The sequence below is a fragment of the Rousettus aegyptiacus genome, unplaced genomic scaffold (genome assembly GCF_014176215.1).
Source record: "Rousettus aegyptiacus isolate mRouAeg1 unplaced genomic scaffold, mRouAeg1.p scaffold_m13_p_4, whole genome shotgun sequence".
Classification (NCBI taxonomy): domain Eukaryota; kingdom Metazoa; phylum Chordata; class Mammalia; order Chiroptera; family Pteropodidae; genus Rousettus; species Rousettus aegyptiacus.
The window spans coordinates 55898567-55926308 of record NW_023416307.1 but is presented as its reverse complement, the minus strand read 5'-3'; the positions used below and the strand labels follow the sequence as shown (position 1 = coordinate 55926308).

Genomic DNA, 27742 nt, shown 5'->3' with positions numbered 1-27742 from the left:
TTACAAATTAATTCATATTTTAATGAAGTCTGTTGATTCATAGTTAATATTATTGTATCATTATGAATTTCCTAATTTTGATAATTATATTCTGGTTATATAAGATATTAAATTTGAGAAAGCTTGGTGAAGAGAATATGAGAATTCTTTGAACATTTTTTGCAAAGTTTTTATAAGCTAAAATTACTTTAAAAATAAAAAGTTAAAAATGTTTTTAAAGATTTAAAAAGGTAATTCACAGAACTTGACAATTTATTCATAATTTGTGCCCTGGAGGCCTGAACCCGGAAGAAAAAGTACCTCTTCAGCCTCTTTCCTTTGCTGCCAAAGTAATGAAATTCACTGAAGGTCAGATGAAATAATGAATATGAAAGTCTTTGCTATGGTAAACTCCTAAACAAATGTTAATAGTAATAATATAGTCTCATGTAGAGATGCCTATCTATAAATAAAGGGAGGAATAAGCTATTATACTAAATACCCTACTAATATTCTCCAAGTAGCTTATGAAATGCTTAGAAATTGCTATTCTGGCAGTAGGAAACGGAACCATTGACGGTTTTGAACAAAATAGGCATATAATGACAGCAACACTTCAAGAAGATTCATCAGGTCTCTCTCTAGTACATAGGGTGGATGAAGTGGGAAGGGACCAGACTCAGCAAATCCCACTAGGAGTTATACCTGAGAAGTAAACGATCTTATTGAATGTGCCTCAAAAGGAAAAAACCCAGAGAAGAGGCATTTTGAAGGACTCATGGATCTGGGCAGGACTAGCCTGGAGGTGGGGGTGGAAGGAGAAAAATGAGTCAGTAATTACTTGAAGATGTCTCACCAAGATGACTAGGGCAATGTGGTGGTATCACATACACAGAGCTTGGGCAGAGAACTCAAGTGGCTTCAGAGGCCAGGCAAGCGCAAAGGAAGGAAGACAAGCCATGGGGGCTGTGAGATTGGAAGACTCATCTCTCTAGAAAGGGTGCCTCCAAGGGGGCTGACAAAACTTGGCATCAGCAGTCCTTGCCATGTGCAAATGCACTTTCGGTGTTACCAGATCTTCCATTTTGCAAGAGAAGCCAGAAACTCAGTTCTCTTATGTGAAATCTCTTAACTCTTTAATGCTGGCAATTAATTTTTAAAAATGTTAAAGCATGGTGTGTGCCAAACCAAACACATCTGTGGCCCAGATTCAGTAGGCAGACTATCAATTGTGACCTCTAACAAAGAGAGAAGGTCAAGGGTCATGGTTCATTAACTGTCATCATGATACATAAGTAGATAAATGACTGTAAAGGGATTCAGTAACTAACATACTATACATAAAACTTTTGCCAGCAATCTGAGCTGTATGACTATCCCTACCCTTTGAGTCTATATATGGATTTGAATTCATAGAGGAAGTTTAAACCTCAAACGGTTAAATCACAAGAATCTGAGTGCTTAGTGTGTGCTGAGTACACAGAAGTCAAGGAATTTCAAGTCGAACTCAGGAAGAAGAAGCATGCACTCGGGAAAACTTTAGGCAAATTATGAAACAACCTTGGAGATTGTTTTCTCCACATTATGCTAGAATATCAGTCATCTTAAATCCTGGATTTCTCCCCCACTCCATCACTTCCATTTATTTAGCAAACTTTGCAATACGATGTGTAAGTGTGTGTGTGTGTGTGTGTGTGTGTGTGTGTGTGTGTGTGTGTGTGTGTGTGTACTGGAATCTGTAATCAGAAATCCGATTTCCTGGGCAGTGGTTACTAAGCCACAGCCTCTAGCCTCCCCTCAACGTGGGAGGGGCGTTTGCTGGGTTGGGGGTACCTGGGGCGGAGAGGAGGATGCCTGGCCGGCAGACACCGCACCCTTGTCAGATTTCGCCGCGGGAGTCCCTGTCTTTGTGTCTGTCGTTACTCTTGAAGGATTTGTGCAGGGGAAGGCAGGCACCGAAATAGAAAGTGTCAAAGAGATGATGACAAGGAGGATGAAAACAAGGCAGAATTTTTTTTCAGTCCCACCTAGCCCCCTCCGTCCAGAAAGCCAGCGCGCCTCCGCCTGACTCTTCAAAGCGCCGTCGGTGGGGCAGGAAGCTGGCAGCTCGGGCGGCGGGTCCTCCACCGAGAGCGGCGATTTCCTCCCGAACTGCCCAGTGAGTTATCTCCCGAGCCGCCGAGCAGCTCGGCGAGGAGCGCGTTCTCTCCCCCACCCCGGACTCCTCCACCCACCCACCCACCTACTTCCTCCGCTCCGAACACACTCAGGCACAGAGCTGCCAAAAATTTCCACCCTCCGCCCCCCTCCCTCGCTAACTTCCTTCCAGCATTTCCTGAGCTGGATGATCCTAGGATTTGTAAGACAGGAAAAAAAGGAAGGCGTGAGGGCGGGCGAGGGACAGGATGCTTGCTTTTCGCTTCGCCCCAGCCGTCTGAAGGCAAGACAGCGGGCGCCGGGAAGAGGACCCCACGCAGCCCCGCGCGGTCTCCTCGCCCCCCGCGGCCGCCGCGATCCCCGCGCTCGCGTCCTTTCCGGGGCGCCCAGAAAGGCGGAGAGCCGAGCTCGTCCTCCCTCCCCGCCTCCCTCCCAAGCCGAGGAAAACACCCGAAGACACCGCAGGAGCCTGTGAAAGTCCCCGGGACTCCAAGCGAGGAAGTGACACTCCCAAGAGAAGCGGCCCGCAGCGGCCAGCTCTGCACGGCCTCCAGCGGCACCGCGGCCCTGGAGGAGCGCGCGGGGGGCTTCAGGCTCCGCGCCGCGCGGGGTCGGTGCGCACTGCCCCGGGCCCACGTTCTTCTGGACGCCCATGCGGCCCCCCAGAGGCGCGCCGCAGCGGGCGATCTAACCCCGGAGACCATCTTCGGCGCGGTGCCAAGCAGAGGAGAGGGAGAGACGGAGGGGCAGCCTCTTTGGGACTAACTCATGAAGAACAAGGGTGCCAAGCAGAAGCTGAAACGAAAGGGAGCCGCCAGTGCATTTGGCTGTGACCTGACCGAATATCTGGAAAGCTCAGGACAAGATGGTAATGTGCCTTAGCCTTTATATGTGTGAGTGTGTGTGTGTGTGGGTGTGTGTGTGTACACACATATATATTTTTAACTTCTTTTTGTTTGCGGGAGAGATGGACTCTCATGGGGTGTATTAGATTCAGTTCACAAGTTAATGTATTCCAGGCCTGTGTGCTCATTTTACTTTTTTTTTTTTTTTTTTATAAAGAACAGTATGATTCCTAAGGTGCACAACGCTGCCACTCTAACTTGTAGAGGTGGTGTCAGTCCTTGCGTTTGTCTCCCACAAGCCGTTAGTGGGCGGTGCTGCTATGAGTTTAACTGCCCACCTCTGGGGGGTGGGGGTGGGAGCTCCAGAGGTCTTGATAGAAAACTTTGGATATCGGAAGGGAGGGATGAGGGCTGGACATGTGGGAGGGTGATCAGTGGGCTTCTCTGGGTTCACCGTTATGACCACCTTGGGTGTCCCTCCCGGGCTCTCCAATTTCATCGCTCACATCTTTTTTTATTAATGTGCTGGAAGGCAGGGGGTGCGGTGGATCCTGGCTGGGGGAGTGGTTGCACAAACATTTTCTAAATTTCTGAACTGATGCCAAATATACAGTACCTCCCTCCCTCCCCTTCCCAACCCTCCAGACCCTTTACCTCCTCTTGGCTTTCAGATCAGCATTTGGTGTGTCAGACAAGAAGAGTGTTTTGTAAAAGGGTCAGAGGGCCTCGAATTTAAAATTGTCGACGATATGTAAAGGAAAAGGAGAGGGTCTCTGTTCTCAAGATCGGATTAGAAAAAAAAAGAGGGAATCCTGCAGAGTAGAGATAATTTAAATATTTGTTGGGGGAAGGGGAGCGAAAACAATCTAAACTACAATAGCAGCACTTGAGGTTAGAAGTTTTTAATCATAGGAAGGTTGGGGAAATTGAGCATTAAATGGCTCCTTTTGTAAGGTTGACCGGCCCTGCATTTCCCCTTGACAAAAAGGCCTTGTCTTCAGAAATTTAAATGAGAGAAAATCATCCATTATATGGGGCGTGTGTTGATACACAGATACAACAAAAGGGGAAAGTGAAGGGCTGTTTAACTGGGCAGAATAGTTCTGCCCTCCAGGAAAATAATCTCAAAAGCTATGTAATTAGCTCATATCAAATGTACATCTCTAAAACAGTACAAGGCTTTTGTTTCAATTCCGTTTTTTAGAGACCGAGCACCACCTAGTAATTTGCAGTGGTGTGATACGCCTGCGGTATTTTAGAGTTCAGAGTCTGCTGTGTCATGAGGACAAATGGCTTAGTATTTTAGAGCTTGGGGGACCACAGGTTTCAAAGCTGCCTCTTTTGAAAGTGAGGCATAACCAAGTCAATTCATTTCATCCTCTCCAACAATCTGGAGAGGTAGACTTGAAATAAAACCGCTTGGATTGAGTTTTTTTTTTTTTTTTTTTTTTAATGTGAGAGAACTCAAGTCTGCATCGGAGCAACTACCCTCAGAACTCCAGAATGAATAGTCCCTCCCCCTGTTTCTGCAGTGGCCTTCAGGCTGCCATCCAGGTATACAGCTACCAGCGCTCCTGGGACTCCATACTTCCACAACATGGGTGTTATTGTGGGCCCTCCCTCCAAAGCTGTAAAAGTTGCATGGGGGTGCCTGCCAGTCCCACCTCATTATTACAATGTCATAGATCATAGGATGAGCCAGGAACCCCAGGATTTTGTGAGGACACCTCAAAGACAGCTTTAGGCAGCTTTTCTTTTCACTTGCTTTATCTTTTGGGATTCCATATGTTTCATTTGGGGGACGGGAAGAGGGTTACCTCTTAAAGAAAAAAAAATCGAAAATCAGTCCCCAGTGTTTCCTGCCCTGGGAAGGAAGGGAGGAAGCCCAGAGAGGTAAACTGACCTGCCTAAGGTCACACAGTTAATCATAAAGGATGCAGAGGGCCCTGGCCTATATCAGGTTCCTCTCTCCTCCCTGGCTTCCAGGTCTAGGCCAACATTCTCCTCTAATGATTTTTTTCTCCTAAATTGAAAGCAGACAGCCCTGCCACGGGATCAGCAGACTTTCAAGACTGACTGACATACCTGAATAGAGTTCAGCTTTGAAACGAAAAGGAAACTGACCCACTTAATGCATTATTGTGCCACGTAGGAATTAGGCGTACATAATAAATGGCTTACGTAAATAAGAGTAATTAGGATTTATTTTTCCCCACATCTAAAACTATTTAGGTAGTTGGCTCTTATTTTTTCATAGTGTAGCATCAATTAACAAAGTCAGGGCTAACACCTTCTCTTTCTAAAACAGTGTGTCCTCTTTGGGGACTTTCTGAAACATGTATTGGTTAATAGACAATTACGCCCAAGGCCTGGACTCTGCTTCCAAGGAGGAAAAGCTGACGTGGGCACTGCCCCTTTGCCTCCACCACCTTGGAAGTTCAGCCTAGAATCCAGAGGGTGACAAATCCGCTTGGTAACTGGAAGCCAGAAGGCTGGGGAGGGCCTCAGAAGACTGACGTCATGATTACTTAACCTTAAAGGGCAGAGGTAGCATGATGGAAAATAGATTGAGGTCTGGGAGTAATTGGCAGAAGGGAAGAACAGAGATGTGAAGAAACCAAAAGAGCCAGTGTGTTTGAACAGGGAGGGAAGGCCCCAAACTGTGGTGGAGGGCAAAGCTGGTGACCATTAGCTGTGCTCAGGCCCTCCAAACATGGGAAAGCTACACCCCTGAGGCTGAGCACAGAGGACGAATGCCATCTACTAATGTAGTTTGCTGTGGCTCAGCCCTCCTACCTTCCGTTGGACAAATCTGACAAGCCAGGGTGTGTGGGTGACAAATAGGTGTTCAGCTTAGAGCGGATGTTGCTCAGGGCCAGTTGTCATCCTTAATCTTTAGGAAACTGATGAAAAACAGAAACCCTTTCCCTTAGAAAAACACACACACTCCAATTGTATATACAGTTTCTGTGGGCATCCACATAGGTGCCAAATTCGGACCATGCTGTTGATCATCTCTAGCTGCACATAGGCCTAATGTGAAGGACAATTTCCCCCTTTTGTTGCTTTAACCACTTTTCTCCAGACTGGTGAGAACACCCAAGAATGGCATGAAGTTTCTCCTGGCCAACTTGGCGGGAGACTTTTTCACTTCCCCTCCAGCACAGTGGCTGCTGCCCCAACCCCCAGCTCTCCCCTGGGAAACCAGATAACTTTCTCTTCCCGTCTGGAATAGAAGGAGAAGATCATCCCTTCCTCACTGCTAATGCTGAAAATAGTAGTTTTCTTTCTTCTTTTGGACCACTGTATATGAAGGCCCTTGCTTCCAGCTATGTAATGAAAACCACATTTTGTCGCCTGCGGTTGGGAGGCTGTGGCTGAAGTCCTGTGAGGCTAGAGTGCATCCTTGAGCATTTCCTACCTCACCCCTCTGAGCCAAGTGTGCTGGGTCTTCCCAAAGTGCTGGGAGATGTCAAGGGACGAGTAAGGGAACGTGGTCAGGAAAGCTGTCTACTGCCTTTGTGCTGGCCCCACTCTAAGGACTTTTTCAATTTTTGTCATTTTACTCACACCTTGGTAAAAAATGATATTATTCTGGCCCAGTGGTTCACCACGAAGGTGGCACATTAGAATCATGTGTGAAGCTTTAAAGAAAAAAACGTTGGTGCCTATGCCCCCCTCTCAGACTAATTAAATCAGAATCTCTTGGTGCCCAGGCATGAGTGTGTTTTAAAAGTCTGGTGATACTGAAATGTGGGCAGACTTAAAAACCACTGGTTGCAGTGTAGGGGTTTACAGACTGTTTCATCCCTAGATAAGAAGCGTAGACCATTCAGAACGCACCTTCTGAACATTTGATAAGAACTGTGAGCCTTTTTATTTCTGAAGATTTTTTTCTAGTTGTTATCAGATTGAGAAAGGAAAAAATATGCATTCGAAGAATGACAAAATGTTCCTAATGGATACATAAATGCCCATTATAAATATAATTTTAAGTTTAATGAGAGTAAAATAGCTCCAGTATTTCAAAGCACAAGGATAATGCAATGGGCACTTTTAAATGTAGCTGTTACACATTTCCGAGGCTAAATCATTCTATCACTTTGTTTATTCATTTATGTAACAAATATGTATTAAGGCACTGTGTAATAGGTACTATGGGAAAGAAAGACACATGAACCCCAGACTCAAGAAATTTACAGTCTAAGGAAGGTGAACAAACTTTTGGAGACTAGTGGCTCAATTAAGCTTTGAAGTTGGCTGTCATAACTGAAGGAAAAACTGAAGGAGAAAAATGTGAAAGCCTTTTCACAATTAAATAGACGAGATACACAAATATAAACAGGAGCAAAGTCTTAGCAAGGAAGGTAAATATTGTTTTGTTCAAGATAAAATTTAATGAATGGAGAACCAAGGCCAGATAATCTCTTTGGCTTAATTTTTTCTTTCCCAGCATCTTGATGGGCACATCATTCTCACACCTTCCCAGGCTAACTCTTCATCATTCGGGTCTCAGCTGCTTCTGGAAACCTTACATGATCCTTCCAGATCAGTTGCCCCTGCTGGGGCCTCCTGTTAGGAGTTCCAGAAACATACTGCCTGAAAGATAATCCCAGCTTTGCCTATCCCCAGCTGAGTGATCCTGGAGCAAGTTATCCCTCTGGCCTCAGTTTCCCCATTTGTGAAATTGGAATCAGAAGACTTAAGTGAAGATAAATGAGTTAATATGGGCAAATCACTTAGCAGAGGGCATGCATATGGTAGGCTATAAATATAGCAATTGTTATATAACCCCTTGGACTTGCCCTAGCATATAACCAAATACTACCTATGACTGAAGGAATGAAGCCTCCAATGAAATGAGTAAATGATATGGTCAGTTGGGTTAATCAGTCACCAAGAGGGACAGGAAGATTGGCTGCCCTACAGAATGCAGAGGCCAGTTCATGCAGGGCTTTCCCAGAGCCACTGGGGATGAGACCATCGGTCTACAGTGGTGGAAGAGCAAAATGTCAGCCTGAAACTAAAGAGCTTTCAAAAGATCTGAGAAAGATACCCAGCCACTCCCCGACCCACAGGGAACTGAAAGAGAAGACAAGACCTGGAGGTGGAGTTTGTAGAGATAAAACAGCAATGTCATGGGCTTGAGTTTAGAGGAGGGGCATCCCCAAATCTGGGCTTCCAGAGTGAAACTGGAAGAACCAAAGGAGGAGAATTAATACTTTAAACCTGGAGCAAACTGAAGCCTGACTGTAACTTACTTTATATAGTCTGGATATGACAAACAACCCACAGAGAATAGAAACAGCCACTTCCACCTACCCACATCCCTCCCTCTAGCCCACTCCCTAGACCTCTGCCAAGAGCCCCTTGACCACAAGCATAGCCTCGCCCTTCCTTCACTCTTACCCTCCCCCACTGGCAGCTGCCCAGATGCCTTCCAGCCTCAGGAGGCCTTGACGTAGGGGCTGCTAAGGAAGCTCACTGCCCTGTTGTTCCAGATCTGCCCTGGAGCCAAGTGGACCATCTGCTGGGGCAGAAGGGAGCTAGAGGCCTGGTCTTGTGCTGGGGCAAAAGGAACAGTGGAACTAGGAACACATTTTCCCACAGCCGATGCTTTTAATGGCAGATGAGCTCACCAATGCCATTAGGGCTGAGTTTTTCGTGTATTCTTTTAATTTTCCCTCTAAATCCAATGGACATCTGTGGGCGAGCCTAGAAGCCCTTTCTATGGGAGTGGGAGGAGGGGAGAACACCTTCTGAGTTCAGGAACTGGTTGACCAAAACAGTTCTGAAGCACTTGCTGGGGACTGTTTGTTGCTGAGAATCACCTAACTGCAGAAAGTTTCCTGGGATTTTTGTGGCTGTGTGTGGCAGTGCGACAGTGGACGGAAGGAGGGGTCAGTGCTGGAAGACCCAGGACCAAGTCTGGGGGTAAGAGGCGCAGTCCCCCATTCCTTTTCCAGTCAATACTGCAGCTAACTATTTTTTTGTAACAGAGTCGTGATAGACCCTTCTGGTTGGGGCTACTTGGTACTCATTCCCTCCAGAACAGACTGACCAAGCTGAGCACAGGCCCAGCCTGGCCTCTGGGTTTCAGGACTCCACTTCCTTCTGTGTGGTTCATTCCTTCGCAGTCTTGAGGCCCAGGAACATGGAACTACTTGCTTTTTTGTTTTTTCGCTTTGTTTTGTGTGTGTTTTTTTTTTTTTTCGCTCATTGCTCACCAAGTATTTAAGTCAATGAGGCATTTTTTCCCCTTATCTCCACCCTTCAAATTAATTTTCTTTTTGTTTATGGGTGCATGTCACACTCAGTTTTCTGAGCAATGTCTCTTTATGCCCCTGCACAAATGCCACACTTGAGTTTAATTGGTCTTGGTGTTCCTCCCTCAAGGGGCTGGCCTCAAGTCTTGATTCAGGTGGGGCCACAGCCTGATGGGACCTCAGGAGTCCAGATAGCACCTCTTGTCTCTCTAATCTTCCCCCCAGGATGCAGTTTTAGCTAAGGCTTAAAATAACGGACCCCTGGGGGAAACACACTAACTGCAATTCAGAGGAGCATAGGCGCTGGTACTAGATTTTTTTCTAAGAGCAACTTCTGATAGAGAAAGATTAAGAACATTAGGCTGCTGGATAATTTAAGAAAGAAGAAGAGGATCCCAAAATGAAAGCCAAGTCCCAAATTAGACTCATTTGTTAATTTTATTAGTAATTAGAGTTACTATCTGCATTGATTACTATGTGCCAACCACTTTATACACACAAAGTAATATTTTTGACATCGGTAAAATTGGGCCTTTTTAATCCTCATTTGACAGAGGAGACAACTGAGATGGAAGAGGTTAAATCACTTGTCAAGCTTATAAAGATAGGAAAGACATGATTTAAATCCAAATCTTCTGACTCTCAAGGCCATGGTCTTAGGCATGAACACAGTCTCCCAGAATAGCATATTTCATAATTTGGCATTTATTCTATATTTTGGCAAAAACAAAATAAAAAAGGCCTTTTTTCCTTTCACTTTGTTCTTGACCCAGCCTAGATCATTAATAGTAATAATAACTCACATTTGCATAGCGTTTTACCCTCTGCAAGGCACTTTTCACACACTCATACCTATTTGAAATCTACCAGCTTTCAAGTCCAACCAGACCCGCCCACTTCAGCCATGATCCTCTTTCCTTATCGGAATACCTGCTGCCTTAGATTCAGAGGCACCTGATTTGTTCTTCAGTCTACCTGTTAATTCTGTTTTCTACCTGGCTTTGTGCGTGCAGGTCGATGGTGAGCTCTTCTGAGAGCAGGTGGCATTCAGCAGTTCATACAGATTTGGAAGCTCACTGTGCAGTTCAGGTTGAGCCCTGTGGCCAACACACAGCGGTTGATTGATTGGCCCTATTTCCTGCTCAGAAAAGCCAGTGTTAGAGCCCTTCGAGGAAACTTGGGACTGAGGACATTGCTGCTGTGCTGGAATATCAGGAATCTAACTAAGATCGTTTAAGGTTTGCCTTCAGGGCTCATGACTACTCTCAGATAGCAACTGAGCTAAACTTTGCTTAGGACGCCCCAGAAACACTGCCTTTTCCTAGTGCCTTACTCCTTACCCAGTTACTCCTTGGTATGAGCCACATTCTTGGCGGGGCCCCAGAACCAACTGAGTTTCTGGGATAGAGTCTCAGACACTCTTTGTTCTGGTGCAAACTTGGCTGATGCATACCAGGCCCTGGTACCACGCCCATGGCCTGATGCTGGTCCAGAATGCCTTTGGGAGCTCCCTCCCTGCTACCTCCAGGGGGAGAGGGGTGAATGTCACCCCCTAAAAGGCAACATATATCAGCTTTTACTATTATATAGACACCAGAAAACAGTTTGATATGATACATAAAGTAGGATTCTGACAAACAATCTATAACCTTCATGAAAAGCAATCGAGCTAATTTGTGTAATTCTGCACATTTCTTTCCTTGGCTCTTTCTATGTTTTATTCCGAAATCAATGCAACAGATATTTAATGAGACTGTAATGTGCTAGACACTACACTGTTGGATTATGAAGATGCTCTCAAATTGCTTTCAGCCTAGTGGGCTCGTGGTCATAAAACAGAAACATAACTAAAAGAAGTACAAGAAAGAATGAAATGAGGGTTCTGGAGGATGTGCAAACAGGGGATGTTAACATGTGGGGCAAACTGAGTGAAAGAAAACCATCAGTGGGTTATCAACTAAGTGATAAGCAAACATCTTACCTGTGATTGGAATGACGGAGATATAGGAAGATGGGATGGTTGGTTTCTGTAGCCAGGAAGCCACATGGTTGCCTGATATTTGTATTTGGTCACACCTTCTTGCACAGAGGCAGGATGGGGAATAGAGATGATACTTAAACTCTGGAAATGGTAGTTGAAAGTGACTTATAGTAGGCAGGCTTGGTTAGGGGGACTCTGGATGGGGTGACAGAAACTGTCTTCAGTGGCAGGAGAGTGAACCTGTCCTCAGGAGAAGGCAGAACAGCTGATAATAATAAGAATGGCAATTGGTTCGGCTGTGTCCGTGCCTTACTCGAGGACAGGAGAATGCGGGATTCTATTAAAAAAATAAAACTTTTAAAAATGATGTTCACTGACAATCCCGGTTATATTTCTTAATTAAATCTAGCAGTATGGCATAAATGTGAAATGTTGACCTCTCCCTATTGTCTGGGGAAATTTCTGTTTGTCCCCCATTTTATACATGTTGACCAACTCAGAGAGGTTAACTAACTTCCCTACTGTCACCCAGCCAGAAAAGAGGAGAAGCAGATCTCAAACCATGTCTGTCTGACATTAAATTCTCCTTCCATGGCTTTGTGTCCTCTGGTTCCAAATAGCTGCAGGTATGCTGGTGGTGGATCAGGGTCCGATGTGTATAGCTCTATTTTACCATGCATTGCCAAGGCGATAAGTTCAGTAGAATTTATTTAGACTTTGATAAAACTTCTGGTAGTGGAGTTCCCAACCCCCGTTTTTCAAAGTAAAGCATTTAGGCTCCCATTGGCAGGATTCTAAACAGAGAGCATGCCCTGTTACCATAAGTAGCCCCTTCCACCACTTCTTTCCCATCTGTTTCCTGCATGCTGAATATTATTGGGAAACAATGATGTCAACTCTTCCATATAAATCTACACCTCCCTGCTTACCCCTCCCCTACAATGCATATTTTTGTTCCTCTTTCTGGCTTTTGTCTTGCTGTTCTGTTCTTTAAGAACTCACGCTTTTGGCGTCAATTGTTGGCTTTCTTTTAAATAAGTTTTAGCTATTTAAGCTTCATTGTGGCCTTCAAAGTGTACATGCTTTTTTGGGTCCATATTTGGAAAATCCTTTGTTTGGCTAATAGCTAGAACATGGGCCTGGTGTTAATGGAGAGGAGCCATTTTGCTTTCTGGACAAGCACAGCCAGATGCAGGGCGCGGAATCAGGCTGAGCTGAGGACACAAAGCCCCCCTCAGGGACTATGTTAAAGCTGTTGGGACCCTGGGCACAGAACCTGTAGTAAAGTTCAGGAAAATTTACTCATTGAGCAGTCTGCTTTCCCTCACCCCAAGCGAGACTTTCAAATGGGACTTGATTTCCTCAGTTCCTCTTTCTTAACTGCCCCTAAAGACATTTGGTTTTCAAAAGGAAAGGGTGTGTGCATTGGAGTGGGGTGGGGTGGGGGGACCCTAGGGGTGGGGAGAGTATGAATTTTGAATTCTGGGTCCAAGAATACTGGACCTCTCTTTCTAAGCCTTGGGCAGATTCTCAAACTTTACTGGGCATAAGAACAACTAAAAATGTAATTTTTAATTTTACTTTTAAAGTTTAATTTAATTTAAAAATTTAAAAATATTAGTTAAATTTAGTATACTATTAGTACACTATAAGGAGTATTGGGACTATCCCTTAAGTTCTATTTCGGATTCCTTGAAACAAAATGGACATTTTATTAAAAGTTGCAAGTGGGCATTTGCAAAGGTTCTGAAGCATTTGGGTCTGTGCAGGAGTGTGATTCCACTGAATGAGTTCTACAGTTGATAGGGGCTGCATGCTGTAAAGGGTGGTTGTATATCAGTCCCTCAGAGATTCTGCTTTTGTAGGTCTGAAGTGGGGCCCAGGAATCCATATTTTTAAAGATGAGCTCCAGGTGATTTTGATATCTTTGACCTACTTTGAAAAACATTGACTTAGCCCGTAGAAAAAAGCGACTAAGTGAAACCACATGATTTTTATTTTCTTTGTTATATTTTTTATATTGCCCAAATGTTCAACAATGAACATGTATTTTTACTATTTAAATTGGAAAAAAAAAAACTCTGTTAAAATCATTATGGGAATGGGGTGTCCTAATTCATAGAATTTTCCACAAAACCCTTTTGTTTCAATCCTTGTTTTAAAAAATCTTCATAAAGTCTGTTAGTTTGCTCTTCTGTCTTAATAAATGCAGTTGTAATGTGGTTAGCCTGTAGCTTTTTGCTGGGATCTGCCTTGGTTCAAGCCCTAGCTCTACTGCATGCTAGCCTTGTGACTATGGACAAGCTGCCAAACCTCTCTGTGCTGCAGTTTCCTCCTCTATAAAGTAGGAATGATGATAACAACAGTACCGAGGGCACAGGGTCATTATGAGTGTTAAATGAACTAGTGTACTGCCTGGAATTTAGTAAACCTTCTGTAAGTGTTAACTATGATCATTATTTCCTTGGTGATTGGAAATCTTACCCTGTTTCAGCCTCATTACTCAGAATGTGGTTCCTGTATAATGGTCGAGAGACCTGAGAACACATGTTCTAAGGTTCCCACATGTCCCTAGGGCCTTCTTCTTTTTTAAAAAAATTCTCTTACATACACGCAATTATTTATTTTCTTTGGTAGGATGCATAAAAATGCTAGTTTTAAGATTCTTATCTGTTGATAAATATTTCTGGGGTGGGACTATGGCAGACTCTCTAAATTATACATATCTTTAGTAATCAGACAAAAGAAAATAACCTAAAAACAAAACTGAAAAGATAAAAATAAAACCAGGATATGGCAAAAGGCTAGAAACATAGTGACAGCCCCAAACTTCTAGTTTCCATCTGTATTTCAGGAGTGTTATAAATCTGGAAAAGGAGCCTTTAGTGCATTTAGAACCCATTTTCTTGCCTTTTCCAGCTTCTAGAGGCCACCCTTATTCTTTGGCTAACGGCCTCTCATCACATTGCCTTTTTTCCCTCTGCTCCATCCTCACATGGTCTTCTCTCTCTCTCTCTCTCTCTCCTGCCTTTCACTTATAAAAGCCCTGTGATTATATTGGATAAACTAAGATAATCTGGTAATCTCCTCATCTCAGCTTTATCACATTTGCAAAAACCCCTTTAGCCGTATAAAGCAATGCTCCCAGATTGCAGGAATAAGGATATGGACCTCTTTGGGGTGCCATTACTCAGCTGACCACAGTCTGTTTTCCTCACAGCACATGGATGGCTCAGTAGATATTAATAACATGAAAAGAGGGAATAGGGTGGCGATTATGGGAGAGGAGGAGGAGATGGACATCAGCACTTACTAAGCACTTACAGTGACCCAGACACTGGGTCAGCTGAGACCCAGGGATGAACAGGCCTTGTCTGTCCCTGTGGGGGTTCACAATCCCATGCAGGAGATGGACACGTCCTCAGTTTATTTTCACACAATCCAGGATAGGAAGTGAATGACATTAATTCTGAATCTGAGGAGCTGGATCTTCTAAGATGAATGGAATCTGAGCAGTCTCTGACTGAAGGGAAGATTCCAGATAAAGAGAACAATATATAAGCAAAGGTACTGAGGTGTAAAACAGTATAGTAAGATAAACATTCTCAACAGCGGAACAGAGAACAAGGGTAAAACACGAGCCACCTACTTGCCTGGACTAGGTATATAAGAACGAAAGGCTTATTAAATGACCATTTTAAATCTTAAAGGGAAAAAAGAGTGATGCAGACAAATGTGCCACTTTAAATAACAGATTGATAAAGAAAGAAGAATCTCAAGCAACGTTTAAAGCTAGTGTCCTTTTTGCTGTTTTTCTTGTTGCTGTTGAAAAAGAACTGGGCCCCCGTCTAGGAATAAACTTCCTTCAGGTGGAGAAAAAATGAGGTGCTCTAAGCAGCTATATCCCAGAGTTTCTGAGTTTATTCCATCTATTTATAATCTTAGGAAATCTCATTACTCTCTGTCTTGTGGACAATAACCAGAGCAATGTTTAGCATTTCAAATCCAAGTTTTATTAAGGTGAAAATTTTTGTAACATTTCTTCCCACCTGCCTACTTGTCACACTTCTACTCCATCCATCTCTTTCTTCTGGCTTTCTCTTCATCCTCGTCATTCTTCCAGCTTAAGAAACCGTGAAACAAAAAAGAGCATTACTTGATGAAAAAAAAGAAAAAGAAACCATGAAGCAGATATCAGATTTATGGTTCTTACCAGTTCCACTCCCAGGTGCCATTTCGAGCCCGGCTGTCTGTGCTCCCATTCCTCTATGGGCTGTCCATCCCCTCAGACCAGTGTTCTTCCCCCACCCTACTAAGTCCCCATCTCCAGGGAGATCTCAGGGTCCCTTGGAGGTGGGCCTCCCCGCGCAGTGCCCACCTCACCCCTGCCAGATTCCAGAACTCCAAGAACTAAAAATAAAAATACTTCAGCCTCTGCTTCTGCTGGCAGGCACTCAAGCTGATTTTGCCCCTGTGACTGAAAAGCAGAGGCCCAGAAGGGAGCAAGACTGGCACAGCAGGCAGCCCCTGCCTGAGGGGCTCCTCCCAGACTTGGGGCTCCTCCCAGACTCGTGTTCACTGCAGACAGTGGTCTTCTCCTTTACCCCTCACCAGAATAGCTCCTCTGGCAACGTTTCCGCCCCTTGACTTCAGGCCTGAGCAGAATGGCAGGAGTCCTGACAAAATGCAGGATGCAATTTTGATGAATAAACACCGACCACAGATGCAAGCCATCCTCTTCCTTTGTAAAATTATAAAAGTAATTGTAAAAATAAATAAATAAATAAATAAATCAGTGCGGAGACGTACAAAGTCCCTCTCACATCTTTGCAGTCCCGTTCATCAGTTAACAGTCCGGGCTGGGTTCATCTAGTCAGCAAAACTTTCTGCAATGAGGGAAAGTGAGCTTTCTCTGCACTGTCCTGTATGGCAGCCAATAGCTGCATATGGCTATTAGCACTTGAATGTGGCTAGTGTGCTACTGAGGAACTGACCTTTAAGTTTTAATTAATTTGAATTTTTGTAGCCACACATGGCTAATGGCTACCATACTGAGCAGCACAGAGATCTTTCTCTGTGTACATAAAAAATACACACATTGAATGATTTTCTTTGTCCCCACCCCCACCCCGCCCTCCTGCCCACACATACACACAAAGATAAAGTTATGTTCTGAAGTGTACTGTTTTAAATAACAGTAAATCTTGGAGAAGTATCCATTTTTGTAATTATAGCTCGATCTCATCCTTTTGAATCACTGCATATATTCTGCTGAATGGATAGATTTTTAAATTTAATTTTACTTTTTAAATTAAACATCATATTCTCTTGGTTTAAAATATAAAAGGCTCTAATAGGTATGATATACAATCTTCCTGTCTCTGTCATCAACTTCCTGTTCCTTAACCCAGAAGCAACTAGTATTAATTTTCTTGGAAAGCTTTCCATAGCATCTCTGTGCAAATACAAGCAAATATATATTCTTTTTATAAAATACTAGAATTTAACTATTTCTTCACATAGAAATCTTATCTTTTTTACAAGTTCCTATAAAGTTTCTCTTATCATCTAAATATAGGTTAATCAATTTAGTGTTTATCGAATATGTTGTATGAGCCATGTATCATTTTCATTGGCAATTTCTGTTATTTATATTGAATATTAATACTGCTTCCTTTTGCTTATGATGAAAGTAGAATTTGCTAGCCCGCATCTTTCTAATTAGGTTTCAAATGCGTTTTCCAGTATTTCTGAGGGATATTGGCTAGTCAATTCACATTCTGTCAGCTGGAGTCTAGGACCTAGGTTAAGCTTGAGGTTGGGAGCAGGGAACAGTTAGAAGCTGTTGTGTCCACGTGCTAGCATATCCGTGCCATCTTGATTACAGTGCTCTGTCTGAGCCAGCCTAGCATAGACCACAGAGACCCAGGATGAGTGTCGAAAGCAGGTGAAACAGAGGTGGCAGCCTAGACAGAAAAGTAGTCCGAAGTTGAACATCTGTATATTTTTTAGAAACTGTAGCCTGAGTATATCTTAAATTAAGATCGGGAATTAGTTACGATCATAGATTCTTACAGTGGGCAAAGGAGAATGTCTTGAAGAGATGTTGTCACCTGTGTCATTCACTAAACCCTTCAGTGGTTTACCAGTGCCCTCAAGACAAAATTAACTCTGTAAATACCAACAAGGTTTACCCGCCCATCACACTCGGACACCTGCTTTCTTTGCAGCCTCAGTGGACACTACCTCCCCACCTGATAATTACCCCGGCTGCACTGTACTTCTCATAGTTCCTCAAAAGTTCGGTGTTGCTGTTGCCTCCAAGTGTTTGTACATGCTCCTATCTGTGTAGAACACTCTCACTATCTCTCTTTTTAGCTCCACCTCAGGTCTCGCTAACTCTAACCCATCTTTCGGGTCTCATCCTCCAGGATGCCTTTTCTGATCCCTGTGAGGAAGGGTTAGGTACCCCTCTTTTCCACCCCCATTCTACCTTATACCTCCCCAATACTGCTCTTCTTACACCGAATGCACCACTCTGGCCTCCACCCCAGTGATGCCTCGTTCTAGACGCTAGATGACCCTGGGTCAACTCTGTGAGATCAGGAACCATGTCTCCCGGTTCATCATTTTATCACTGGTGCCTAGCATAATACTCTTAAAATGTGTGTTGGATGAATAGATGGATCCAGGGAAGCGCGATGCAGTCTCGGGTCTGTGTGGTGGTAGAGTGGGGAGGGAGGGTGTGTTCTGCATGAATATGTGTGTATTTGTCATGTGTCTTTGTATATCCAAAGATATACAAAGTGGAGACTGTGGAGGCGAAGGAGGAATCCACTAGTGGAGTTTAGGGGTAGTTTTCATTCAGCAGATAATTGTCATCTGGTGTTAGGTAAAGCATCGCACTCTCTGAATCTCAATTTCCTCGTCAAAAAGATAGGAATGAGAATTAGATAATATATGCAGAAGAACTTTTTAAATGGAAAACAAATATTGTAAAATCATTCAGTTTAGACACTTGTGCCCATGAAGGGCTGAAGGGCCTCCAAAAGCTGTGCTTACTGATTTGCTGTGAATGAGATGCTTCTTTGTAGACATCACCATCTGCCATATTGGAAGGGAATCCGGAGATGTCTCCCTAAGGTTACCTTCCCACACACCCCGACATCTCCCCAAGCCCTGCCAGCTTCAAACATCCACTACCAATAGTTTCTTCAGGGTCTTTAAGAACGTCATGCAGGTGCTCAGCTGGGGCTCCCGGGGCCACTCCTTTCACTCAGTGCCAGGATCATCCTGTGCCAAGGCAAACACAGAGATAAATGAACTAGAAGCTAATGTGTCACGTTAGAGCTGGAGGAATCTTAGAAAACCGCTATCTAAACCTCTCATTAAACACACGGAGAACTGGGGCCCTGGAGAGTACAGTGATTTGCTTGAGGATATGCAGCTGGCCCGGTGGTGTCTTCTGGCTGCTTGTTGGTGCTGGCCAGAGATAAAGGTCAGTGTGTTTGTCAGAACCATCCAGCATCAGGGACCCCTGAGAGGGGAGAAAAGGCTCAGGTGATGGTGTCTGTAGGAAAGAAGAAGGCTTCCTAAGACTATCTCATAGCTTAAGAAAATATCCTTTGTTATATGGCTGGTTAAAATGACATATTTACTGGCATAGAAAGATATCCAACAGTATCTTAAGTTAAAAAGTTTACAAAACAGCATATACAGTATAATTCCATTTTGGTAACTGAATATGTAAGAAAAAGTCTAGAGGACTGTAATCAAAACATTAGCGATGGCTTTCTCTGGATGGATGCTTTTCTCTTCTGCATACTTTGTTGCGTTGCTGTGTTGTCTGAACTTTTTTTAAATGACAAACATGTGTAATGTTTATACTTTGAAAAGACAATAAGATATTTTCATTTTGTTAAAGCATACGTATTCCCTAAATTGTTCCAACTTTCTTCACTCTGAATTTGTCTTTCTCAAACAGTTTTTGTCATTTGAAACTAGCTCTCCTGAGTGAGGTTCTCATCTGTACAGAGCCTAGACCCAATTGTAAGTTCCTATAAAACACAATGAAATTGCCATTTGACTTTACAAAGTTGCCTCCCCGGCAACCCCCCGTCGGAACTTGGTTGCAGAGAACAGATTACTCTCTGATGAACTTGCCAAATTCAGATTCTGATTCTGGCAAGGAGATGACAAAGCCCTTGGCCTGTGATGACTGCGCAGAGGCCTAGCCTTCCCCCATGCACATACCCCTTGAGGCCTACCCTAAGACAACAGCTGTCTTAATGGCCACTCTCTGGGGTTCAGGGTAAAGCATTCTTGGAGACCTTTGGCATTGCATCCTTGAATATCTGAAACCAGGAGAGCGAGAGAGCAAGAGAGACCTTGGGTTTGAGGTTGTATGAAAAAGCGTGTCTAGCTGGCTGCTCTTACCACCAGCTGACACTCATAAGAGACTTACACAATACCAACAGAGTGCGAGGCAAATTTTATTTTGGTTTATAAAAATGAGGTCCAAGTTAATAGAAGGACAGGGAACCTGCCAAGATTGTGGGGAGGGTAGGGAGGAGTAACTAACCCTTAGATAGCAACTTATAAAGTGTTTTCACCAAATCATCTCATTTGTCCTTCACAGTCCTGTGAGATAGATGAAGCAGGTAATGACTACACCTGCTGTATATGAGGACACTGATATTCCCCAAGGACACAGAACTGGTAACACCAAATCTGTGGCCTTTACTTACTACTCTTTAGGTTGCGTCATTTGTGTACATAGCCTGCTTGTTTACAGCTCTGGGTTAGGAAATCAGAAGACCTGTATGTTCGTCATGTGACCTCGTGGGATTCCCTTCATCTTTCTGAGCCTTAGCTTCCTCATCTGTAAAATAGAGATAATAATATCTGTCCATTTTGCCTCATGGAGTGGGGATCTGACAAAATAAAGGACACAGTGAATTGCTAAAGGAATATAAAGTATGATTAATTTCCCAGTGCAGTGCCGAAGAATATGTGTTTGAGAATCTTCTCTCTAAACAGAACCGTTACTTTAGGACTGGATACACTTAATAGAGCCCACGGCGATCCAGCAACCCCAGCCAGTCCCCCAGGAACCCAGACCAGTTTTCACACCCCTGCCTTGCTTTGGTGGATGCTCAGCTTTGAAGATAAGAAATCAGGTTTCTAGGAAAGAGAGCTGTCTCTGACCAGCTGCCTCTCCTCTCTGAAACTCCTGAGTTAGAGTGGGCTTGAGTTAGGGGCTCTTCCTGAAATAGTTGCTGGGGGGCCACATACTTTAATCCTAAGAAATTGGGCTTGCCTGCTTATCTTGAGGGTTATTTAAGTTCCAGTAAGCTTAAATCTGGGCTATGCCTTTCTACTGGCGGGGGCCACTAGACAGGCCTGGAGGGAGGGCTCCAGGGGTTCTCACCCTGCTTAAGCCAGAGAACTCTGCTTTCTTCAGTGCTATTTGTTTCATGCGTTGGGGGGTGAAATTATCTAACAAAGCACTACATGCTTAAAAAAATAAGTTTGAAAACCACTACTGCTTAAATCTGCAAATCAGCAAAACTTCTTTTTGGTCTGAAGGTCACACACCCAGCCAACCATTTATCTCCCATGGCCCCTTCTGACCTTCCAATACCTCCTTTCTGAGATCTGCTGTCCTTAGGTTTGCCTTGGAACCTTTTCTCGGGGCATTCCAGGCCTGTCGGGTTGTTTTTCTTCTGTTTAGGGATAAGACATTTCACAAAGAGCCTGCAGAATACATATGCAAAGTCAGTTCTTTGGCAAAAAAAAGGTCAGCACTCATACGTAATTTGCCATTTTATGTTTTATATATGTATGAAGTTTCTGTTTTAATGGAAACAGTAAAGAAATAAGGAAGAGATGAGCGGCTGGCATTAATGCCACTTCTCTGGATTTCTGTGGCTAGGTCTTAGCCTTTTTGCCATTGTGGATATAAGTACTTCTTATGTGAACATTAGCAATATAGAATAATTTCTGGCACTATGAATGCGTCCCAATTAATGTGGGAGGAAAGGGAATAAAGAAGAAAAGAGGGAAAAAGAAAAGAGGGTGGAAAGGAAGGATGGAACTGGAAGCTACTACAGAAAAGTAACTTTAGGATTTTGGGAGCTCCCAGTCTAGGTGGAAGAACTGCCTTGGCGAAGGATGTTTTGTGCAACATGGAGTAAGTAGGCTCAGTTTCTGTATCTGAAATATGAGGATAGGAATATTTGCTTTATAGACCTCATAGAAATGTTGTGAGGATCTGTTGAAATAGTGAGTAGGAAGGGGACTTAAAGGTTTAAGGTCGTTGTTGTTCCTCCAGCTCATGGTTGTCATCATTTTTTCTCTGTTCTTTGAACAGATGGTTTGAAGGATTAGGATGTTTCCCTCTTTCAATTTAATTTTGGAGCTTTGAAACGAAAGCCAGCTGTTTCTGCAGTTTTCAGATGCTAGGTCTCAATGGTTTCACCTGGTAAGATTCAGAGTTCATATAAATTATGTCTCCTGAAACTCCTGAATAATAACTCTTGTAATAAGATAATAAGAATAATTTAAAGATAGCACTAATGAAAGAAGGCTTATACTCTAATCTCTTTTTAAAATGATCTACCAATAATGTGAGTTTCGCCTTAAATGTGACTCTGTCACTCTCTGAATGCAGATCAGCTTGATTTTTCTTGAATCACATTATTTAGAAAAAATGAGGAGATACTTCGTTTACTGATCAACTAATTTAGTTGTTTCACAGGGCCTAAGATAGCAAATTTCCAAATGATATAAACTATTTACATATTTTACTCAGACAGCTAGAACCTTTTTATTACTGCATATTCCAAATTAAATACTGTAGACTCAGTCTCTCAGTTTCGATTATTTTGACTGAAACATTCAAATCTTTTTCTAAAAATTCAAAAATAAGCTCAGCTAGTGTGGAATGTAGTGATAATTCAATGGACAAATATTTCTGGGGGAAAAAATTCGAGAAGTGGTGAAGAAAACAAGCTAAACTACATTCCAGTATTAGATGGACATTTATCTCTTGGTCCAACGACCTGCCTTTTTTTTTTTTTTTTTTTTTTTTTTAACATACAGGTCACATTGCACCAAAAAAATGTCTTTTCAAAATAAGCAATGCTGCTGATCTAGTCTATCTTGGGACTCATTGTTAGAAATTCTTCCCTCTACAGTCTTCTTTTGGGCAATACCAAACAAACATTAACAACTGTGGAACAGATGTTCTAACTAGAGAAGATTCCAAAGCCGGGCTCAAATGTATCCCCAGTCAGAACAAGACACCAACCACAGAGATTAATCTTCTGGTATGGGTGTTAGGAGATAAAAGCACCTTCTGGATTTCATCACATATTTTTATAAAACAGTTTCTAGAGGGTAGTGGATCCCTCCCCCCTGCCTTTTTCTTTTTTTTAAGGACAAGGTCAGAAAGTTTTTCCCTTTTGTGAGCCCAAGTGTCATACAAATGCTTGTGTTTGGTGTGTGAATTTTAGTAAACAGAAATGCTTTTTGCTCTGCTGTTGTAATTTTTAAATAAGATGATTTCTCTGCCACCTTCTTTGATTTTGATGGTAAGTATTAAGAAATCACTGCACATTGTAGCATAAGACACTCTAAGATGACCTTTCACTGCATTCCATGAGTTGCAGAATATCAAGCAAGGCAGTTCTCACCTTCCATCCAAGCACCAATACAAAGTCATATGCAACCCAAACATCATGCTTCCTTATTTCTTCATTTAACCAAAAAGCATTTGTAGCAATCCTAACATTGTCCTCATTGTCCCAGTGCTGAAATATCCTGTCTTCTGGCTCTAGAAGCCTTTAGTTTTAAAAGTCTGAAAAGAACCATGAGTAGTTCCTCCTGTTCCCTATAATCTATTCAAGTGATTGGAAAACGGAGTGATGAGGCTGGGGTAGAGGGTGAGGATGTTGGGAAGGCAGAGAATCCACGAAGGTCCAGGATCTGGCTGTTAACCTAGCGAATCCTCCACCTCATTTCCAGCTGAAGGCGATTAGCTTTCAATAGGTGGGAGAGGGAAAGTGAGAAAAAGTCCACACAGTGGTGAGACCAGCAAGAGGTGAGATCACCAAGGGATCTCCCAGGCGGGAGAAGAATCAGGGAAGAATTGGAACCACTTAAGCCCAGACAGGGCTTTCTGTGTATTGTTTGGTAAATTCCACATCCGCTACTGAGAGAATCTAGAATTTGATCTGAGAACAAGAGCATTGCCTTCTATTGTAATATATGTTCTCAACATAGTTTATGTTCCATCGGTTATCTTCATACAGTATCTAGTATTAGATTACTTGAAGGAAACTGGTATATTCTTCATTGTACCAGATCCTCACATAAGACTGGACAATTCTCAAACCAAAGGAAAACTGCTTTTTTGTGTATGTATTTTCTGCTGCTATGTAAGCCTCTCCAGGAACACATAGCAGGTAGACAGATGTCGAGGCTTTCTTGATTTTTTTTTTCCCCTCTTCTCTCTCTATAGAATAGGAATGGGCCCTGAATAAGGGCATTTTTCAACCCCAAATGAGCATAATTGTCATCTACTTGAGTTGAGATGTAAAATAATGGTATCAGCAACCTTGGGCCAAACACAAACATGTTAAGTAATTATGTTTATGAACATACTCTTTCCTCTGCCATTAAAAGTTCCATTCCAATCTTCCTTTCCACCCATGACTCAGCATGCCCTTGCCAATCAGGAATCAGCTACAATCTCATCATTTCCTTTTTGTGTATTCTGAATCTCAGATATTTGTCCCCCCTCTGGCCCACTGAGACATACCCTTTCCTTTCATTAATGTTTCGGACATAGAAAAATTGCCTTATTCCCTTTAACTTCCATGTATCCTTTTAAATTATAGAAACTTTTAATTAATGGAAAAATTGCTCAAGTACATCTTATCTTCTTTAAGTAGCAATTTCATATATGTATTATCATGAATATATATTTTAAGATTTTAATAATACATGTCTATTTTCATTGTAGCAAAATTGGAAAATATATAAATGTTTTAGAAAGAAAAAAGTGCTTGAGTTAACTCTACTGCAGAAAGATGTAATTTTCTTCCAAGGTTTTTTTTTGTATGTATAGTCTACATATATACTGTTATATCTTGCTTTCTCACTTAACAGTATAACCTAAGTCTTTATTCTAGTTATCAAATCCTACATTTCACATTAAGGCCCTGTAATATTTTATCATATAAATTACCAGTTTATTTATTCCTTCCCATTATTGGACATTTAGATTACAATTTTTTAAATAGTATAAAGCAGGGGGTCTCTAACCCCAGGCTGCAGACCAGTACAGGTCTGTGACCTGTTAGGAACCCGGTTGCACAGGAGGTGAGTGGCCATGGAAGCTTCATCTGTATTTGCAGCCGCTCCCCAGCACTAGCATCACTGCCTCAGCTCCACCTCAGATCATGAGGCATTAGATTCTCATAGGAGCACTGGTCCCTGGTGCCAAAAAGGTTGAGGACTGCTGGTATAAAGAATGCCACTGTGAATGTTTTGAGATATATGGGTCTTTTGTTATATATAATGTTTCTTAGAAAAGATTCCCAGAAGTAAAATTACTGGATTAATAGTCAGGACTTTTTTTTTTTTGGTTGAGAGTGAAGGAACTCAAACTACATAAGAAAAAAAAGGAAGTGGTGGTTATTGATTCATACAAGCAAACCTTGGTGGTGAGGAGGAGCTGGCTTTAGGGAGCTGGGACCTGAGACTTAAATTTTAACTTTCTAATTTGTCCTTGTCTCTGGAATGGGGTAGGAGCACTTATCTCACAGAGATAAATGAAAATAGAGATGCAGTTAAAGTGCCTAACCTACAATGATGACCTTGCACCATCTAACATGTTTTTAGAGCCAAGATTTTGTTATGAACTTGCCTTGCCTGGTGGCTGAGCTTTTCACCCCATTACTCCTCATGGCCCCTTTTCTCATTTTGGCGAGCTTGTGTGTGTGTTTCAAAGAGTTCAGTCTTGGATGTCTCCCTTGTGGCGTCCTTGCAGCCACCCGCCATCACCACCCCACACCCCATCTTTGTTTTCACTCCCACAGCTCTGCCCAGCCACCTCCCTCCCCAGCTCCCACCGTAAGGCAGAGAGGCCAAAGTCAACAAAGGGATCGCTGATGGAGAAACCGCTAGTCTGGGAGGACAGGCTGGGAAGGGGCGTGGGTGGGCGGCTCCACTCGGCGGAGCCCTTCTCTCCATTTCCTTCTAAGTCTCCCTGCTCAAGGGCCCGGCGGTCCTCAGGCTGCTCGTCTGTCATTGGCTTGGGGACCTGGGTTTAGGGCGGACCTTGCGTCAGGCTCTGTGTCAGGGGTGAGCAGGACATGGGGGTTTCCACCAAGCCGGGCCCAGGCGGCAGCGGACCCGCGAAACCCGTCCCTTTCACTCTGCCCGCTCCCCTCCGCTTCCCCATCCCCATTGGCCCCGCCGGCTCGCGGCTGGCGCCTCCCGCGGCCTCCCTCCCTGCGGGGCATGCTCCCGAACTGGCCCCTGGGCGCGCGCCCGCCGCTCGGCACCGCGTCCTCAGCTTTAGAAACGTCGAGGCCACGTCTCTCTGATCCCTCCCAAAAGAAACAACGGCTTCTGCATGCGCCTCGGCTTCCTCTCCGGCCACTCCGCCCACGGGTTTCTGATCCCTCTTTAGGTGGCGGCAACCCGAGACATTGCGGCTGCGGGGAAAGCCCTGCGCCCCCGCGCGCCTCCCGCCGCTTCCTGGAACGGCTCGGGCGGGTCTGAGTCACCCACCGTCGCCGCATGGCACCGCTCACGCAACTTTCCCAGGAGCGGGGAACTCCCTAGGGGCGACCTGAGGTCCCGACTCCCACCGAGGCTTGTGGTGATCCGGCTCCTGGGGGAGAATAGGGGCTCACGCCCCAGGGTAAAGGTGCAGACCCATCCCCGAACAGGAACAGAGAGGGGGACGCCCCTAAACATCAAACAAGGGTTTTGTTTGTTTTTCAACCACATCCAGGAAGAAGGAAAACCTATCTGATAACAGGAAAGGAAGAAAGGATACATCAGAACTTATGGAAATTGTTTTAATTGCCTCACGTGGCATACTATCAATCTAGAGAGGGCAGCTTGTGGAAACCCCAGTGGGGTCAGGCACAAGGCCAGTCAGGCCATCTGAGGCTGGGGCTAAGGCCCTGGATCACTCCCCCTGGATGGTCTTGGGCAGGTTCTGTGAGCTGCACGCAGGTTCTCAGGCAAAATAAGGTAATCTTTAACAGTAAATGTTTATATCACTTTTTTTACTTTCAAAGGAAGGGATTTGTTTCATCCTGATGGCCTTCAGCTACAGTGGGAGAGTTCTTTTGTTCTCCCCTTCTTGTATCTTAGTTACAGTCTAGTTTGTGTTAAGGCTGTTGATACTGTTTCCACATTTCTTTTTCTGCATCCTTGCCCTTCTGACCAGGGAATGGGGAGGGAGATCCCCAAGGAGACAAGAGCTGGTACATTCCTGAATGAAAAAAAAAATTTACCACTAGGGGCCATTTGCCACTGTGAGTGGTCTTTCAGATATAATATGTGGGGCTCCTGTCATTCCTGCTTTACAACCAAAGGATGAAATTCCCTTCAGGTCCAATGCGGGAGGGCTCCCTGATCTGTACCCACATGTAATCCTAGGCAAAATTCTTGCTGTAGAGATTGCCTCTCTTCTTTCATTCCCCCTTTTAAAATATACCATCTTCTTTGGTTTCCACCTATCTCCAGGACACTAAACATTATCAATTCACTTCGAATCCTCCTAGTTGTCTTGAACAGTGGCTCACAAATGCAGAGCCACAGGAAAAGTAGGGATCATGTAATATATTTATTTGTATATATATTCTCATAATTTTAAGATTACAGCTGCCCTTTCTTGAAAAGAGCTGTTCTTTATGCCGAGATTATATTCTTTACAACTTTATTTTGAACTGTCCATTCTGTTATGAAATCATAATGGTTCTTGTTATGTTGGTTCATGTCCTCTCAGAAAAAATAAAAAATTAGTAATCCTATACGAGTCCCCCAAAGTGTTTTAAAATTGACTTATGAATTCCAAAAATCCTGGATATCAGTTCAACATCTGGTTCACATCAAGATGCTAGGGCCTTGTTGCCCCTTCACAAGGGTATTTGTATCTATTCAAAGAAACTGCCAATATGAGAACCTCAAAAAAAAAAATTCCTAAGGAGAGATGTGGGGAAATATATTTAGGCAGAGGGGCTTTTCTATACTCTCTCAACATCTAGCACTTGGTCTAGTTAAACGCAGCACAATTGTATCTATTCTTAACGTCTGGCATTTAGCATTTAGCATGACTTTTTGGAGTACTCCGTTTAGTAAAACTGAGAACCTATTTTGAATGAGCCAGCATCTCTTGGTCTTCCAGTTTGCAGATCAGCAGAATGGCTAAATGAAGATGTTATGTTTCTCCTTAAATGGTAAAAATTAGGTCAGGCGGGTGAGTGATT

General features: G+C 43.5%; 1 protein-coding gene across 2 annotated transcripts in view; it reads left to right on the top strand.

The window, feature by feature from the left end:
- The first annotated feature begins 2350 nt into the window (after nt 1-2350).
- ARHGAP31 (Rho GTPase activating protein 31) overlaps nt 2351-27742 on the top strand; it is an 89024-nt gene continuing 63632 nt past the window's right edge. Inside the window, exon 1 of one of the 2 annotated variants that reach the window (XM_036218497.1) lies at nt 2351-3004. In XM_036218497.1, the coding sequence (XP_036074390.1) occupies nt 2905-3004 (100 nt within the window). In that variant the 5' untranslated portion in view covers nt 2351-2904. The remainder of the gene's footprint in view (nt 3005-27742) is intronic. The other variant, XM_016140131.2, reaches the window with a different exon arrangement.